This window comes from Hemiscyllium ocellatum, chromosome 34, assembly GCF_020745735.1.
Source record: "Hemiscyllium ocellatum isolate sHemOce1 chromosome 34, sHemOce1.pat.X.cur, whole genome shotgun sequence".
NCBI lineage: Eukaryota > Metazoa > Chordata > Chondrichthyes > Orectolobiformes > Hemiscylliidae > Hemiscyllium > Hemiscyllium ocellatum.
Window position 1 is genome coordinate 34,689,164 of NC_083434.1, and position 16,128 is coordinate 34,705,291.

The 16,128-nt window shown below is 40.6% G+C and overlaps 1 protein-coding gene across 1 annotated transcript in view; it reads right to left on the minus strand.

Moving 5' to 3' along the window:
- Positions 1-16,128, minus strand: part of eci2 (enoyl-CoA delta isomerase 2) — a 175,381-nt gene that overhangs the window by 11,603 nt on the left and 147,650 nt on the right. Inside the window, exons 6-8 of the mRNA XM_060849955.1 lie at positions 5,365-5,467; positions 4,952-5,072; positions 4,698-4,787 (exon numbers count right to left, since the gene is read on the minus strand). Of these exons, the coding sequence (XP_060705938.1) occupies positions 4,698-4,787; positions 4,952-5,072; positions 5,365-5,467 (314 nt within the window). The remainder of the gene's footprint in view (positions 1-4,697; positions 4,788-4,951; positions 5,073-5,364; positions 5,468-16,128) is intronic.

A 16,128-nucleotide genomic window follows, 5' to 3' on the forward strand; every position in this document is an offset into this window, starting at 1 on the left:
ATTTCTGTGGTTTTCTATATTATTGACCTGAAAGCCAACTGTGGAATATAACATTCTACATACCTCCTCCCTGACTTGTGGCCATCACATTTTAAAAATGCAAAAAGGAATAATTTTACTTGAATTTCAGTCAATAACATACAACCAGAAATCTCTTTTTAGGGAACCCCATGAAACTAGAGCACTAAATGTTTTTTTGTGCTCAGGGAGATAAATTAGGGAATGTTACTGAATGGGATAATGGTGGATAAGTAATGGCAAACCTTTAAAGAGTGCAAGGAGGAACTGGAACAATTGTTCATTCCTGCCTGGCACATGAACAAAATGGGAAATGTGGCACAAGCATGGCTAAGAAGAGAAATTAGAGATAGTATAAAGTCGCCATAGTCACAGAGGGCCATTGGGCTGTACTCTCATCAGAGAAAGCAATAACTCTCTCCTTTAACATGAAGGACATCATACCTCAGGCGAGGGGCAAGATTGACAAGTAGGGACCTTCATGGTAACCTCAATGGTGAAGGAAATAAACCCGCACTATTGGTGTCATCTGGATCACAAACCAGTCTCCAGCCAACTTAGCTTTAATTGTGGATAAATGTGAGGTTATGCACTTGGGAGCAAAATCAGGAAAGTGGATTATTATCTGAATGGCTGTAAACTGAGAGAGGGGAATGTGCAATGAAACCTGGGTGACCTCATACACATGAGTAACTGAAGGTAAGCATGCAGCTACAGCAGGCAGTTAAGAAGTCAAAAGACTTTCCATTTTGTTAGCAAGGCAGATTATTATCCGAATGGGAAAAAGTTAGGAAAGAGGGAGGCACAAGGATATCATTGTACACCGGTCGCTGAAAGTATGCATGCAGGTGCAGTAAGCAGTTCAGAAGGCAAATAGCATGTTGGCCTTCATTCAAAGAGGATTCATGTACAGGAGCAGGAGGTTTTTCTGCAATTGTACTGGACTTTGATGAGACTGTGCCGAGAGTATTGTGAGCAGTTTTGACCTCCTTATCTGAGGAACGATGTTCTGACTATGGAGGGAGTGCAACGAGGTGTACCAGACTGATTCTTGGGATGACAGGACTGACTTATGAAGGGAGACTGGATTGGTTAGGTCTCTATTAACCAGAGTTTAGAGGAATGAGGGGGTAGATCATACAAACCTATAAAATTCTACTAGTAATTGCAGGAAGAATGTTCCCAAAGACCGGAGAGTCCAGAGCCGGGACTACAATTTAAGGATACAGAGAAGACCACTTAGGGATGAATAGACGTTTCTTCACCCAAAAAGTGATGAGCCTGTGGAATTCTCTTACACTTGAGGCCAAAATATTGGATGTTTTCAAGAAGCAGTTAGATATAGTTCTTGGAGCTAAAGAGATCAAGTGGGTTGGGAAGAATGTGGGAATTGGGTACTGAATTGTATGATCGGCCATGATCATATTGAATGGTGTTGCAGGCTCAAAAGGGCTGAATGGTCTACTCCTAGTTTTTGTTTTGATCGCTTCAAAGGTTTTGTGCTATTCCTTTCAGATTGTTATTAAAACAGAAGTGCTGAAAATATTTAGGTTTAGGAGATCACAAATTCAAATATCATCAGGGGCACGTTGTATGACTGAGTTCAGTAAATCAAAAAAGGCCATGAAACCTACTAGAGTCATAGAGATGTACAGCATGGAAACAGACCCTTTGGTCCAACTTTTTCCCTGCTGACCAGATATCCTAACATAATCTAGTCCTTTTGCCAGTACTTGACCCATATCCTTCTAAACCCTTGCTATTCATATACCCATCTAGATGTCTTTTAAATGCTGTAATTGTACCAATCTCCTCTACTTCCTCTGGCAACTCATTCCATACATGCACCACTCTGTGTGAAAAAGTAGCCCCTTAAATCTCTTTTATATTTTTCCCCTCTCACCCTGAACCTATACCCTCTAGTTCTGGACTCCCCCACACTAGGGAAAATAACTTTTCTATTTATCCTATCCATGCCCCTCATGATTTTCTAAACCTCTATAAGGTCACCCCTCAGCCTCCAACACTTCAGGGAAAACAGCCCCAGCTGATTCAGCCTCTCCTTATCGTTCAAATCCTCCAATCCTGGCAACATCCTTGTAAATATTTTCTGAACCCTTTCAAGTGTCACATCATCCTTCTGATAGGAAGGAGACCAGAACTGGAAGCAATATTCCAAAGTGGCCTAACCTGTACAGTCGCAACATGACATCCCAACTCCTATACTAAATGCTCTGACCAATAAAGGAAAGCATACCAAATACCTTCTTCACTATCCTATCTACCTGCGACTCCACTTTCAAGAAGCTATGAGCCTGCACTCCAAGGTCTCTCTGTTCAGCAATACTTCCTAGAACTTCACCACTAAGTGTATAAGTCCTGCTCTGACTTGCTTTCCCAAAATGTACCACTTCACTTTTATCCGAATTAAACCCCATCTGCCACTTTTGAGCCCATTGACCCATCTGATCAAGATCCTATTGAAATCTGAGGTAACCTTCTTCCTGAAGAAGGGCTCATGCCCAAAACATCGATTCTTCTGCTCCTTGGATGCTGCCTGACTTGCTGCGCTTTTCCAGCAACACATTTTCAGCTCTAACCTTCTTCGCTCTCCACTACACCTCCAATTTTGGTGTCATCTGCAAACTTACTAAACTGCCCTGACTGTTTGACTCGTTTCTGTTCTCAACTGTACCAGTCTCAGATTGATCTCTTTCCTCACTATTTCCCTGGGTTCTACCCCTTCACCTCATTAGTTTAAATCCTCCTCAGCAGCTCTAGCAAATCTCCCTGCCAGTATATTCGTCCCCTTTCAATTCAGGTGCAATCCGTTCTCCCCTGCACCAGCTCCTCAGCCAAGCTTTATCCTCCTATTCCTACCTTCACTAACTTGTAGCATCAGGAGTAATCCAAATAATCCTCGAGGACCTCCTTTTTAAATTCCTGCCTAACTTTCAATATTCTCCCTTCAGAATCTCTTCATTGTTAGTTCCAATGTGTTCAATGACCACCTGCTGGTCCCTCTCCCCTTTGAGAGCATTCTGCACCTTCTTTAGATATCCTTGATCCTGGCACCAGGGAGGCAACACACCATTCTGATTTTTCGCTGTTGGCTGACAGTTCTGTATCGCAATTGATCGCTTGAAACCCGATGTATCCCTCATTGCATTAGAGCCTGTCTCAATACTAGAAACTTGGCTGTTCGCGCTACATTCCTCTGAGAGTCCATCATTCCCTACATTTCCCAAAATATTTCATACTTGTTTGAAATGGGGATATCCACAGAAGACTACTACATTACCTGCCTACCCCTGCTATCTTTCCTGGATTTAACCCATTTACCTGACTGTATCTGCGGCTTTTTTCCCTTCCTACAACTGCCATCCATCACACCCCCTAGGTCTTGTAAATTCCTCATTGCCTCTGTCACTTCAACTGATCCATGTGATAAAATAGGATTCGCAACCAAACACACTTAATGAAGACATCACCACCAGTAACATGGAAACTCTCCTTAAACTCCCACATCTGACAGGAAGAGCATATCACTCTACTTAAGGCCATATTTGCTCCTTCACAATCTACAGAACCAGAAAATAGCATCATCTTTTTGCCCTAAAAAGACAATACCCAGGCTAACTTAGTACTCATGTTTATATTTTAAAAATTTAATCAAGAGATAAATTTCAAGAAAACATATACTCAATAAAGAACCCACTTTTTTCACTCCTGCAGACTTACAGCAAGGTTACATGTTAAAACCTATACATTTATCTGTTCCTGTGCTGTGAGCTCTCCCATACAGGTTCTTCCAAGGTCAGCTGTGAATTTCGCTGTTTGTTAATTTTTCCCAGATGCACTCCGATGTCCAGGGATACATAAACTCAAACAGCGAAGGCAGTAACTGTGCTGATTAACTGCTGTGTCAGTTAGCAGTATAGGTTTCTTTCTCTCTCTCCTTCGCTGACCATGTGTTCGTTGCCTTTTGTCTATCTTTCTTCCTTTTAAAAGTGCCGTTGTTTTGACTTTTTTCTCCAAAGTTCCAAAACAATGCAACAGCATATAAAATAGTAATTGCTGCTTCTGGATTTCGAGGAAATCACCTCCAACACCTAAAATATCTCAAAAACAGAGCTCTTACAGGCTATTTTTTTTTCCTGCCCTCCATCTTGAGTTACCCAGGATCCTTTTCCTAGATATAGCAAGAGCCCAAAGATTGACAACTATATTCAGGAAAGGAATCCTATTACCACCTTCCCACTTTGCTTTTCAAGCAGCTTCACACAATGTCTGAAGTGGCCTTGCAAGCAATGTATTTTCTGAGGAAAAATACATTTATGCAATAAACAAAACTCTGTCAGTTTTCATTTGCTATAATTCTTGGGGTACAGTTTCCTCCTTCTTTTAATGTTCATAAAAGGTTGGATGTGACGATGATGCTGACCATTTTTCATGTATCCATCTCACACAATTAAGCAAATGTTTCATGTGAAAGTTAATTTACAAGATCTGCAATGGAGATTTATGCATTCCTAGAGTTTACTTGTTTGAAATCTAAATATATTGCATATCAGTGAATGTGTAATTATTATACTAAATACATTATAGAAAGGTCTGTCAGTATGATTGTTCGATGTGGATCATTGAGAAACTTCAATAAAGAAATCTGCTACCCGTACCTTGCTAGTGCCCATTATCTTAGGGAAGGTGTAGGATGAGCAACCTTCTGGACTTTGACCAAGTTGACTAAATGGTGCATGGAATGTGGCCTGTATTGAAACATAAAATAAAACAACACAGATTTGTTACATTGCCATATAATTCCAGAATTGTTTGTTACCTAAAAGTAATTTTCTACAGAAAAGGGCATATTTCCTCTTAGCAAAGATAAAAATAATCAATCAATCAGATGAGATCATTCGAGAAGACTCACTTTATCAGTGGCATAGACTGCATCAAATAAGCCTAAAATAGTGACAGCAACTCCAACAGCAGGACCATTAATTACACCAATCAGCGGCTTTGGAAAATCAATGTAATGGCTTACATATCTCCTGTTGGAAGCAAATTTTAAACCATATCAGTTTGTTCATGCTTGGATTTCAAAAGTATACAAATATTGCAATAATTAAAACGTCTCATGAAAACAATAAGTATTACTATTGTCAAATGTATTTTTTAATGAAAAATAGAACTTGTATTTTTAAAACATTATTCTAAGATATTTTAATATATGTCTGGTGGAAATCTGCAATAGATATGAAATATTGCAGCCCTGTTAATTACATAATTATTACAGAGGTGTCACTTTTCATGAGAATATTTTAATCGTCACCCATTGCTCACTTCAGTAGTTCTCCAGAGTTCTTGGACTTCTGCTCTACTCCTTCTGGCCCAATATCAGTGAAGTTGCTCAAGTCATTCCCACTACAGTAATAATCACCACTACCTGCAGATAAAGAGATAGTAAGAACTCAAATTCATCTAGAAGGCTTTTGAATACTTATCTTATTTAGATAAATAGCATTCAATACAGTGACACATAACAAATTTTAAAAAAAAGTTATAACTCATGGAAAAAAAAGGAACAGTAGCCATGTGGATACAAGATTATTGAATGATAGGCAAAAAAAAAGGAAGGAGATAGTGAGGTCTGCAGAAGCTCTTCTGATGAAGGGCTCTGGCCCGAAATGTCAATTTTCCTGTTCCTTGAATGCTGCCTGACCTGCTGTGCTTTTCCAGCAACTCACTCTCAACAAAGAGTTAGGGTCAACTGGTGATTTTCAGATTAAAGGAAGTTTTGTAGTTGAGTTGCCCACATTCCCACAGCAATGTGATTGACTCTTAACTGCCCTCTGGGCAATTAGGGATGGGCAATAAATGCTGACCTAGTCAGCAATAACCCATATGTCATGTATAAATACATTTCTGTATCTAGAGAGTGAATGTGTTGTGTCTAGTTAACATACCAAATATGATAAACTGTTTATTTGTAATTGTTTAATTTTTCGTGAGCTCTGGATGGTATTTTCAAGTTGGTGATAAATTCAAATAATTGAATATAACTTCAATTGAGTGTCAGCAACAGCTTGAACAGGCAACTTTGCAAAATTATTTTTGCAATTTGCTTGTTTAGTTTCTGGTACTATAATTAGCAATTGGTACCTTTGTACGAAAAATTGGGAATTTGTTAGCTGGAGCCCAGATTTTCAGCATTCAGTGAGCTTCTTTGATGTGGCTAAAATGGCAGAATTGGCTGCAAGTTTTAAGTCTAATCCCCAGATATGACAGCTACCATTTTCACAGGGTTCGGAATAGCATCAACTCTGGATTCACGTGTCCACAGTTTATGCAGGCAGCTGACTATTTACTTCAGCAGCTGCCTTCACTCCCGCATGATTTTTGTAAGGTAGGAATCGGAAACCTGAAGTGTACAGATTATACCAGGTCAAACTCTTGTGAATTCTGATGGACAACCAGGTTATACTTTGTAGAATAAGTTACCCTGTTGGATCTGATCCTTTAAAAACTTTGGGAAGGAAAGGTGCCATCCAAAGTGGAGGCAATTCTTTGGAAGAGACCAGCTGTCCTTTGGGATTGTTCTATGTAGTCATGCTTAATTATAAGAAGTGCATAATTCAATGGAACTGTCAAGCTGTCAAAGAAATCTGTCAGAACTATTAAGACATTTAAAACACAGGGCAGCTTAATCATTGGAAGAATGTGTAGAGAGTTAAAAATATGAATGATTGCTTTCTATCTTACTCAATTGATTGGCATAAGCCTAAGAATTCTATTAATAGATTAGTGCTAATAAATTAGTCACATTGATCCATTATCACAGTGGGGTACAATCCATTTCACAGTATTGGGGGTGGAAACAGGCCTTGAGGTTGTATAGATGGCAGGGTGGGGGAATGTGAAGGTGTGGTTGAAAGCTGAAGAGGTGTTTTATATTTTGATCTTTACTTTTAAACTTTGAATGCAATCTGGAGTCTCCAGGCAGACTTTCTGCCCAGCCCACTTTGGTACCTGGCATCCTCTTCAGGTGAAGTAGTTTGCCAGAGCAAATTTGCAGTGCAGTCTACCAGCATTCCCCACCACACCAAAAATTGATATTTGTATGTCTATTTTCATGGAGCTGGGAGTTCTCCTTACTCTCCATACTTGATCTAAGAATTTTTTAAAAAGCCTAGAATTCTGCAACCTACCCATTTTTCACTTGTTCAATGTGTGTGATTGTAATTTAACATTTTTCACTACTATCAGCCAATCACATTGTTTCTCTGAGGAATTATGATAAATTTATAATGTTTAAAAAGATGCAGAGGCAGAGAGAGAAAAGCACTAAAACAAAATTATCCTTTATTTGCTATTTTGAGGTCAGATATTACCAATGTATCTCAAATTAGAGTCATAGAGTCATAGAGAAGTACAGCACGGAAATACGGCCTTCGGTCCAACTAGTCCATGTCAATCAGATATCCTAACCTCATCTCATCCCATTTTAAATCACTTGCCCATATCACTCTAAACCCTTCCCATTCATATACCATCCAAATGCCTTTTAAATGTTGTAATTGTACCAGCCTCCACCACTTCCTCTGGCAGCTCATTCCATACATACACCACTATCTGCGTGAAAAAGTTGCTCCTTAGGTTCCTTTTAAATGTTTCCCCTCTGTTATGAAGTTGAAGGCATGAACTGTACGTTTAAGAGAGAGAGAAAGCTGGCAAGCACCTGTCATGTCACACTGTGTGCTGGAAAATTGAAAGATGTAATATTTTGGCTGTAACATAGATACCAGTTGTTTTTACAGCAGTTTGAATTTAACCAATCGGTTTAAATTTTCCCCAAAATGCTAAACCCAATCAAATTTGAATTTTGCTGTTTTGACAACATCAAACCAATGAGATGATCCGATGTTTCACGTATAAAAAGCAGGCATTTTGGACAGTTAGCCAGAAACAGCACTGCCTGCCATTGTCAGATAGACTGACCAAAAACCCTCTCTATCAAAGATACCTTTTTCATAAGAAAGAGCTGTGCAGCAGAAGACCAAATACAATCTAGGGAGATCTACAAACAGAGGAAGATCGACACCAGACACAAGAGCCACTATCTGGTTTTGAAAATTGAGTTGCTGTAAATTTAATAGGGGCTTTATTGGATCAGTATATTGTTATAGAGTCGGAGGTAGATAACAAACCTTTAAGAGAAAGGAGGATTAGAGTTGTAAATAGTTGTTTAATGTTCATTTTAGAGTTAAAGAATAAAGTTGTTACTTTTTCTTTAAATAGTAGAATTTAGGTAGTTCTCTGTCACTTATACTTTAACAGATTACGAGGGGAGCTAAGCTTTTCTGTGTGTTTAGTTTAATTAGCAGTAAGGTTCACCGCCATGTCGTAACACCTTTCACCCTAAACATATGCCCTCTAGTTCGGGACTCCCCCATCCCAGAGAAAAGACCTTGTCTATTTAGCCTGTCCATATCCCTCATGATGTTATAAACCTTTTTCAGGTCACCCTTCAGCCTCTGACACTTTAGGGAAAACAGCTGCAACCTATTTAGCCTCTCCCTGTCGCTCAAACCCTCCAATCCTGGCAAGATCCTTGTAAATCTTTGTTGAACTTTTTCAAGTTTTGCAACATCTTTCCTGAAAGGAGACCAGAATTGCACGCAATATTCCAAAAGTGGCTTAACCAATGTCCTGTACAGCTGCAACATGACCTCCCAACTCCTATAGTCAGTGCTTTGTCCAATAAAGGAAAGTATACGAAATGCCTCCTTCACCATCCTGTCTACCTGCGACTCCACTTTCAAGGAACAATGAACCTGCACTCCCAGGTCTCTCTGTTCAGCAACACTCCCCAGGACCTTACCATTAAGTGTATAAATCCTGCTCTGACTTGCTTTTCCAAAATGTAGCACCTCACATTTATCTAAATTAAACTCCATCTGCCACTCTTCAGCCCACAATATCCCATTAAATTCTGAGGTAATCTTCTTGGCTGTCCACGTCACCTCCAATTTGGTGTTATCTGCAAACTTACTAACTTATGTTCACATCCAAATCAATTATGTAAATGACGAAACGCAGTGAATCCAGCATGGATCCCTGTGGCATACCACTGGTCATAGGCCTCCAGTCTGAAAAGCAGCTCTCCACCCTCTGTCTTTGATCTTCATGCCAGTTATGTATCCAAATGGCTAGTTCTCCCTGTATTCCATGAGATCTAACTTTGCTAACCAGTCTACCATGAGGAACTTTGTCGAACGCCTTACTGAAGTCCATAGAGATCACGCCCACCACTCTGCCCTAATCTTTGTTCCTTCTTCAAAAAACTCGATCAAGTTCATAAGACATGATTATCCCTAATCAGTCCTTGCCTTTCCAAACGCATGTAAATCTTGTTCCTCAGGATTCCCTCCAACAACTTGCCCACCACCGATGTCAGGCTCAACTGGTCCATAATTCCCTGGCTTTTCCTTACCACCTTTCTTAAATAGCGGCACCACATTAACCAACCTCCAGTTTTCTAGTACCTCACATGTGACTATCGATGATACAAATATCTCAGCAAGGGGCCCAGCAATCACTTCCATAGCTTCCCAGAGGGTTCTAGGGTACACCTGATCAGGTCCTGGGGATTTATCCACTTTTGTGTGTTTCAAGATGTCCAGCTTCTCCTCCTCTGTAGTATGGACATTTTTCAAGATGTCACCATCTATTTTCCCACTTTCTATATCTTCCATGTCCTTCTCCACAGTAAACACTGATGCAAAATACTTGTTTAGTATCTCCCCCATCTCCTGCGGCTCCAGACAAAGGCTGCCTTGCTGATCTTTGAGGGGTCACAATCTCTCTCTAGGTACCCTTTTATCCTTAATGTATTTGTAAAAACGCTTTGGATTCTCCTTAACCCGATTTGCCAAAGCTAGCTCATGTCCCCTTTTTGCCTTCCTGATTTCCTTCTTAAGTATACTCCTATTGCCTTTATACTCTTCTAAGTACACTCGATCTATCCTGTCCCTGACATGTGCTTTCTTCTTTTTCTTAACCAAACCCTCAACTTGTCTAGTCATCCAGCATTCCCTATAACTACCAGCCTTCCCTTTCACCCTGACAGGAATATACTGTCTCTGGACTCTCGTTCTCTCATTTTTGAAGGCTTCCAATTTTCCAGCCATCCCTTTACCTGTGAATATCTGCTCCCAATCAACTTTTGAAAGTGCTTGACTAATACTGTCAAAATTGTTTTTTCTCCAATTTAGAACTTCAACTTTTCAATCTGGTCTATCCTTTTCCATCACTATTTTAAAACTAATAGAATTACGGTCATCGGCCCCAAAGTGCTCCCCCACTGACACCTCAGTAACCTGCCCTGCCTTATTTCCCAAGAGTAGATCAAGTTTTGCACCTTCTCTTTTAGATACATCCACATACTGAATCAGAAAATTGACTTGTACATACTTAAATTCCTCTCAATCTAAACCCTTTACACTTTGGCAGTACCAGTCTATGTTTGGAAAGTTAAAAACCCCTATCATAACCACCCTACTATTCTTACAGATAACTGAGATCTCCTTACAAGTTTGTTTCTCAATTTCCTGCTGATTTTTGGGTGGTCTATAATATATTCCCAATACGGCGATCATCCCTTTTCTATTTCTCGGTTCCACCCAAATAACTTCCCTGAATGTATTCCCAGGAATATCCTTCCTAAGTACAGTTGTAATGCTATTCCTTATCAAGAACACCTCTCTCCCTCCTTTCTTGCCCCCCATTTCTATAGACTTTTTATCCTGGAACATTAAGCTGCTAGTTCTGTCCATCCCTGAGCCACGTCTCTGCATTTGCTATGATTTCTCAGTCAAACGTTCCTAACCATGCCCTGAGTTCATCTCCCCTCTTCGGCCCTGTCAGCATTTTCTTCAAGTTACTTGAATAAAAGGGGCTCCACAAGATTTTTGCCCACTGGTTATAGGGGATTGGGGGTAGTCCAGCCCATCAGTAGTAAAGACAGAGCTGAAGTATTTGAATCCACCTTTAGCTAGAAGTGCTGAGTCGATCCATCTTGGCCTCCTGCTGAGATCCCAACATCATAAATGCCAGTTTTCAAAAAGTTTGATTCACTCCATTGGTATCAAGAAACAGCTGAAGGCATTGGATATTGGGAAGGCTATGAGCCCTGACAATATTGCACAATAATACTGAAGATATGTGCTCCAGAACTTGCTGTGTCCCTAACCAAGTTGTTAAAGTACAGCTGCAACACTGACATCTAACCGACAACATGGAGAATTGCCCAGGTGTATCCTGTATTCAAAATGAAGGAACAAACCCAACTCAACCAATTACTGCTCTGTCAGCTTATCTTTGATCATCAGCCAAGTGGTGGAAGGGGTCATTAATGGTTCTGCCAAGCAGCACTTGCAAAGGAATAACCTACTCACTGATCCCCATTTTGAGGTTTGAGGCCACTCAGCTCCTGACCTCGTTACAGCCTTGGTCCAAACATTGTCAAAAGAGCTGAAGTCTAGAGGGGAGGCGATGGATTTTGCCCTTGATATCAAGGCAAAGTTTAATGAATACAGCATCTAGAAGCCCTTTCAAAACTGGAGTCAAAAGAAACTTCCCCACTGGAGTCATATTTACTATCAAGGAAGAAGTTATGATTGTTGGAGGATAATTATTCCAATCACAGAACATTATAGCAGGGCGGTATGGTGGCTCAGTGGTTAGCACTGCTGCCTCACAGCGCCAGGAACCTGGGTTCAATTCCCGCCTCAGGAAACTGTCTGTGTGGAGTTTGCACGTTCTCCCTGTGTCTGCGTGGGTTTCTTCTGGGTGTTCCGGTTTCTTCCCACAGCCCACAGTGCAGGTTAGGTGAATTGGCCATGTTAGCTGCATTAGTCAGGGGTAAATGTACGGGAATGGGTCTGGGTGGGTTGCTCTTCAGAGGGTTGGTGTAGACTTGTTGGGCTGAAGGGCCTGTTTCCACACTGTAGGGAATCTAATTTAATCTAATCAGGATTTGTCAGGGTAAATAGTCTCTGATCAACCTGTTAAGGGATGTTATTACACCAATGGTTTTCAACCAGTGAGCCACAACAAAATGAGAAGTATGTCATGCAATTTCCAGGAAGCAGCACCACTTACCCTTAGTTACCTTGTACTTTGCTCAAAAAACTGCATGAATTCATGTAATACTCTGTTATCTCACGTTTTAGATTAGAATCAGTCTAAACATTATGGCACAGACAGAGAACACAGGGGCTAACACCTTCAACATATGGTGTGGCTAACACCAATTGTTACAGTTAACCTGAGAGTACAACTTTAAAAGAACAATTTTGTGATTTACACATGAAAGAAGTGAAACTATCATGGTTTTGGAACATATGAAAGACTCAACAAATAATCAAGGTATTTTTTAATGTATAATTTCAGTTACATCACACTGTAAACTTTTGTTAAAAATTCTGTGTTTTACAATTGTGTCCTCCACAACCACCTGATGAAGGAGCAGTGCTCTGAAAACTAGTGCTTCCAATTAAATCTATTGGACTATAACCTGGTGTTGTGTGATTTTTAACTTTGTACACCCCAGTCCAACACCAGCATCTCCAAATCATGACCCCCTGTTTGTGGCTTTCTAAATTCCTCCAATTGCTTTCAAAAGCTTCTTTGACTCCTTGCACACCTCATTTAACTTTCTCTTGTGACTCCACAAAATGGAGAAAGTGAGGACTGCAGATGCTGGAGATCAGAGCTGAAAAATGTGTTGCTGGAAAAGAGCAGCAGGTCAGGCAGCATTCAAGGAGCAGGAGAATCGACGTTTCGGGCATATGCCCTTCTTCAGGAAGCCATTCCTGAAGAAGGGCTTATGCCTGAACCGTCGATTCTCTTGCTCCTTGGATGCTGCCTGACCTACTGTGCTTTTCCAGCAACACATTTTTCAGCCGACTCCACAAAATGCCAGTAGCTATCCAAACCATTCACTGAATAAGTGAAATGGAATTCTGGCAAACTTCTCAATCATAAAGACATTTTTGTGCGGTTTGTGGTGCGGTTTATTGAAATCTGGATCAATCTTCATTCAGGTATTGTGGTAAGAGGTTGTATATTTTAAACAATATTACATTTAGTTGTATAAAATGCCTAAAATAAAAAATATAACATTAGAATATGGTAGCCTAATGGATAGTTTTAGTAGTGTACAGGGCAAACAAAAACAATTTACAGGTCTATGTGGAAAGAGCAAGACTAATTGGGTAATTGCAGGATGAGCCAGACCAGGCATTAAAATGGATGCTGGAGATCTGAAACAAAAACAGAAATGGCTGGTGAAACCCAGCAGGTCTGACAGCATCTGAAGAAGTGTTACCAGACATGAAACATTAACTCTGCTTTCTTCCCACAGATGCTGCTGGACTTATTGAGTTTCACCAGCCTTTTCTGTTTTTATGTGAGAATGGGCAAAATGGATTGAATGGAAAATTTATCATTACACAGTGATATGAATGGTGAAACTGAACTTGATTAATTTGTTAACTTCTGAATAGCAGCCAAAAAGTAACTATGAAAAGCCTTTGGATAACTGAAAAACAGAAATGGTTCACCAACATATTTCATAGAATGAACCAGAAACTCCTCTGATCTAATCTACATGTGACACTGTTCCAGAAATAGGTGCATAATTTTAATACCTTGTTGACCTAGAAACCCATGGAGCTGTAAACAATAGCTGCAAAGCTGAAAAAGGGACCCATTGACAACCAGGCATTGCATCAGAAAAGAATTAAGTCAACTCAACTCTATAAATAGCACCTTGCTAATATTTAGGAACTGATAATCAAGCTGCTCAACTCACTTAAGTGACAGTTCAACAGACACATTCAGAACCACAGCTCTCAACAATATAGACTCCAGCAACATTCCTAGCTACATATTATTGTACAGGGACTTGGGTGGCAGATTGATATAAAGGTGGTTCCTAAGACAACATTGACTCAGCTCAAGGAACTCTCTTTAGTCTAATGTTCAGCAAAGTTGAGAAGGGACAGCCATACAGATCATCATCATTTGCACCACACTCTAATCCCACCAAATGATCACTCAGTTTACTTGAAAGGAAGAACTGATGGTACCATGAGTACATAATATATTCTGACTGTGTGACTTTATGTTCAACATCAAGAGTGGCTAAGTAGAATCCAACATTGATCAAGGTGGTCAGGACCTGAAGGATACAATTTCAAGTGGTAAGGGACAAATACATGACAATAAACTGCATGACCTCACCCATATAACATAGCGATTGTAGATGTAACTACCCATCACAACATTGATAGAAACACTACCTTTTGCATGCTGAGAACAATCTCCATCATGCAGAATGACACGAATACTAAGCAGGTGAGACTAAATACATATATCACAGTCCAAAATTGATGGTGCTGTGGTCCATCAGCAGAATGCCCTCATTCATGTTTACAATCAAATCAAGAGTCCAAGTGTTGTGCAATGTGTATTCTATTAAGGGGATAACATAAGCATTATCAACTATATCTTAGAAGGACCTATTAAATTATTGCATCAGAGAATCCCAACAGTGCAGAAACAGGCCTTTTGGCCCAACAAGTCTACATTGACTCTCTGAAGAGTAACCCAACCAAACCCATTTTCCTACCCTACTATCCTATATTTACCCTTGACTAATACACCTAACTTAAACATCCCTGAACACTATGGGCAATTGAGCATGGCCAATTCACCTAACCAGCACATCTTTGGAATGTGGGAGGAAACCAGAACACCCAGAGGAAACCCACGCAGAGGCAGCGAGAATGTGCAAACTCCACACAGTCACCTGAGGCTGGAACCAAACCTGGCTCCCTGGCGCTGTGAGGCAGCAGTGCTTACCACTGAGCCATAGTGCCATCCTGACATAGCTTTGTTTGAATGCTAAATATTTAAATTAATTGAATTGAATTGAATTTATTGACATGTGTACAGAGGCGCACAGTGAAAACCTTTGTCTTGCAAGCAATACAGGCAGATCACATAGATAAATAGCATAGATAAGTAAATAATAGGTAAACAGTGGCAAAAACAAAAACATAGATACAGGCAAATGTTAAGTGTTTGTGAGTCCATTCAGTATTCTAACAACAGTAGGGTAGAAACTGTTGCGAAACCAGCTGGTGCGTGTGTTCAAGCTTCTGTACCTTCTCCCTGATGGTAGAGGTTGTAGAAAAACATCGCCAGAGTGGGGTGGATCTTTGAGAATGCTGGTGACCTTTCCTTGACAGCGGGCCGGGTAGATGGATTCTAGAGATGGGAGGTTGACCCTTGTAATTTTCTGGGCCGAGTTCATCACTCTTTGTAACCACCTCCGATCTTGAATGGTACAGTTGCCATACCAGGTAGTCAGGTCTGCAGATGCTGGAGTATCAGAGCTGAAAATGTGTTGCTGGAAAAGCGCAGCAGGTCAGGCAGCATCCAAGGAACAGGAGATTCGATGTTTCGGGCATAAGCCCTCCTGATGAAGGGCTTATGCCCGAAACGTTGAATCTCCTGTTCCTTGGATGCTGCCTGACCTGCTGCGCTTTTCCAGCAACACATAGCAGGTAGTGATACATCCAGACAAAATGTTCTCAATGGCGCACCTATAAAAGTTGGCAAGGTTATTCACCATCATGCCAAATTTCCTCAGCTGCCTGAGGAAGAGGAGATGTTGTTGGGCCTTTGTAACCAGCACATTCACATGAAGAGTCCAAGAAAGCTTGTTGGCCACTCTCAGGAGTTTGACACTCTCCACTTCTGTGCTGTTAAAGTGTAGGGGGGCATGAGTAACATCCCGCTGAAAGCCAATAATGTGTTCTTTGGTTTTGCTGACATTGGGAGCTAGAATGTTCACAGTGAACCATTTTTCCAGGTCTTCCACCTCCTGTAGTCTGTTTCATTGTCATCTGAGATTTGACCGACTATGGTGGTGTCATCAGCGAACTTGTAAGTGGCATTAGTCTGGTATTTGGTGATGCAGTCATGGGTATACAGTGAGTACAATAGGGGGCTGAGTATGCACCCCTGGGAGGCTCC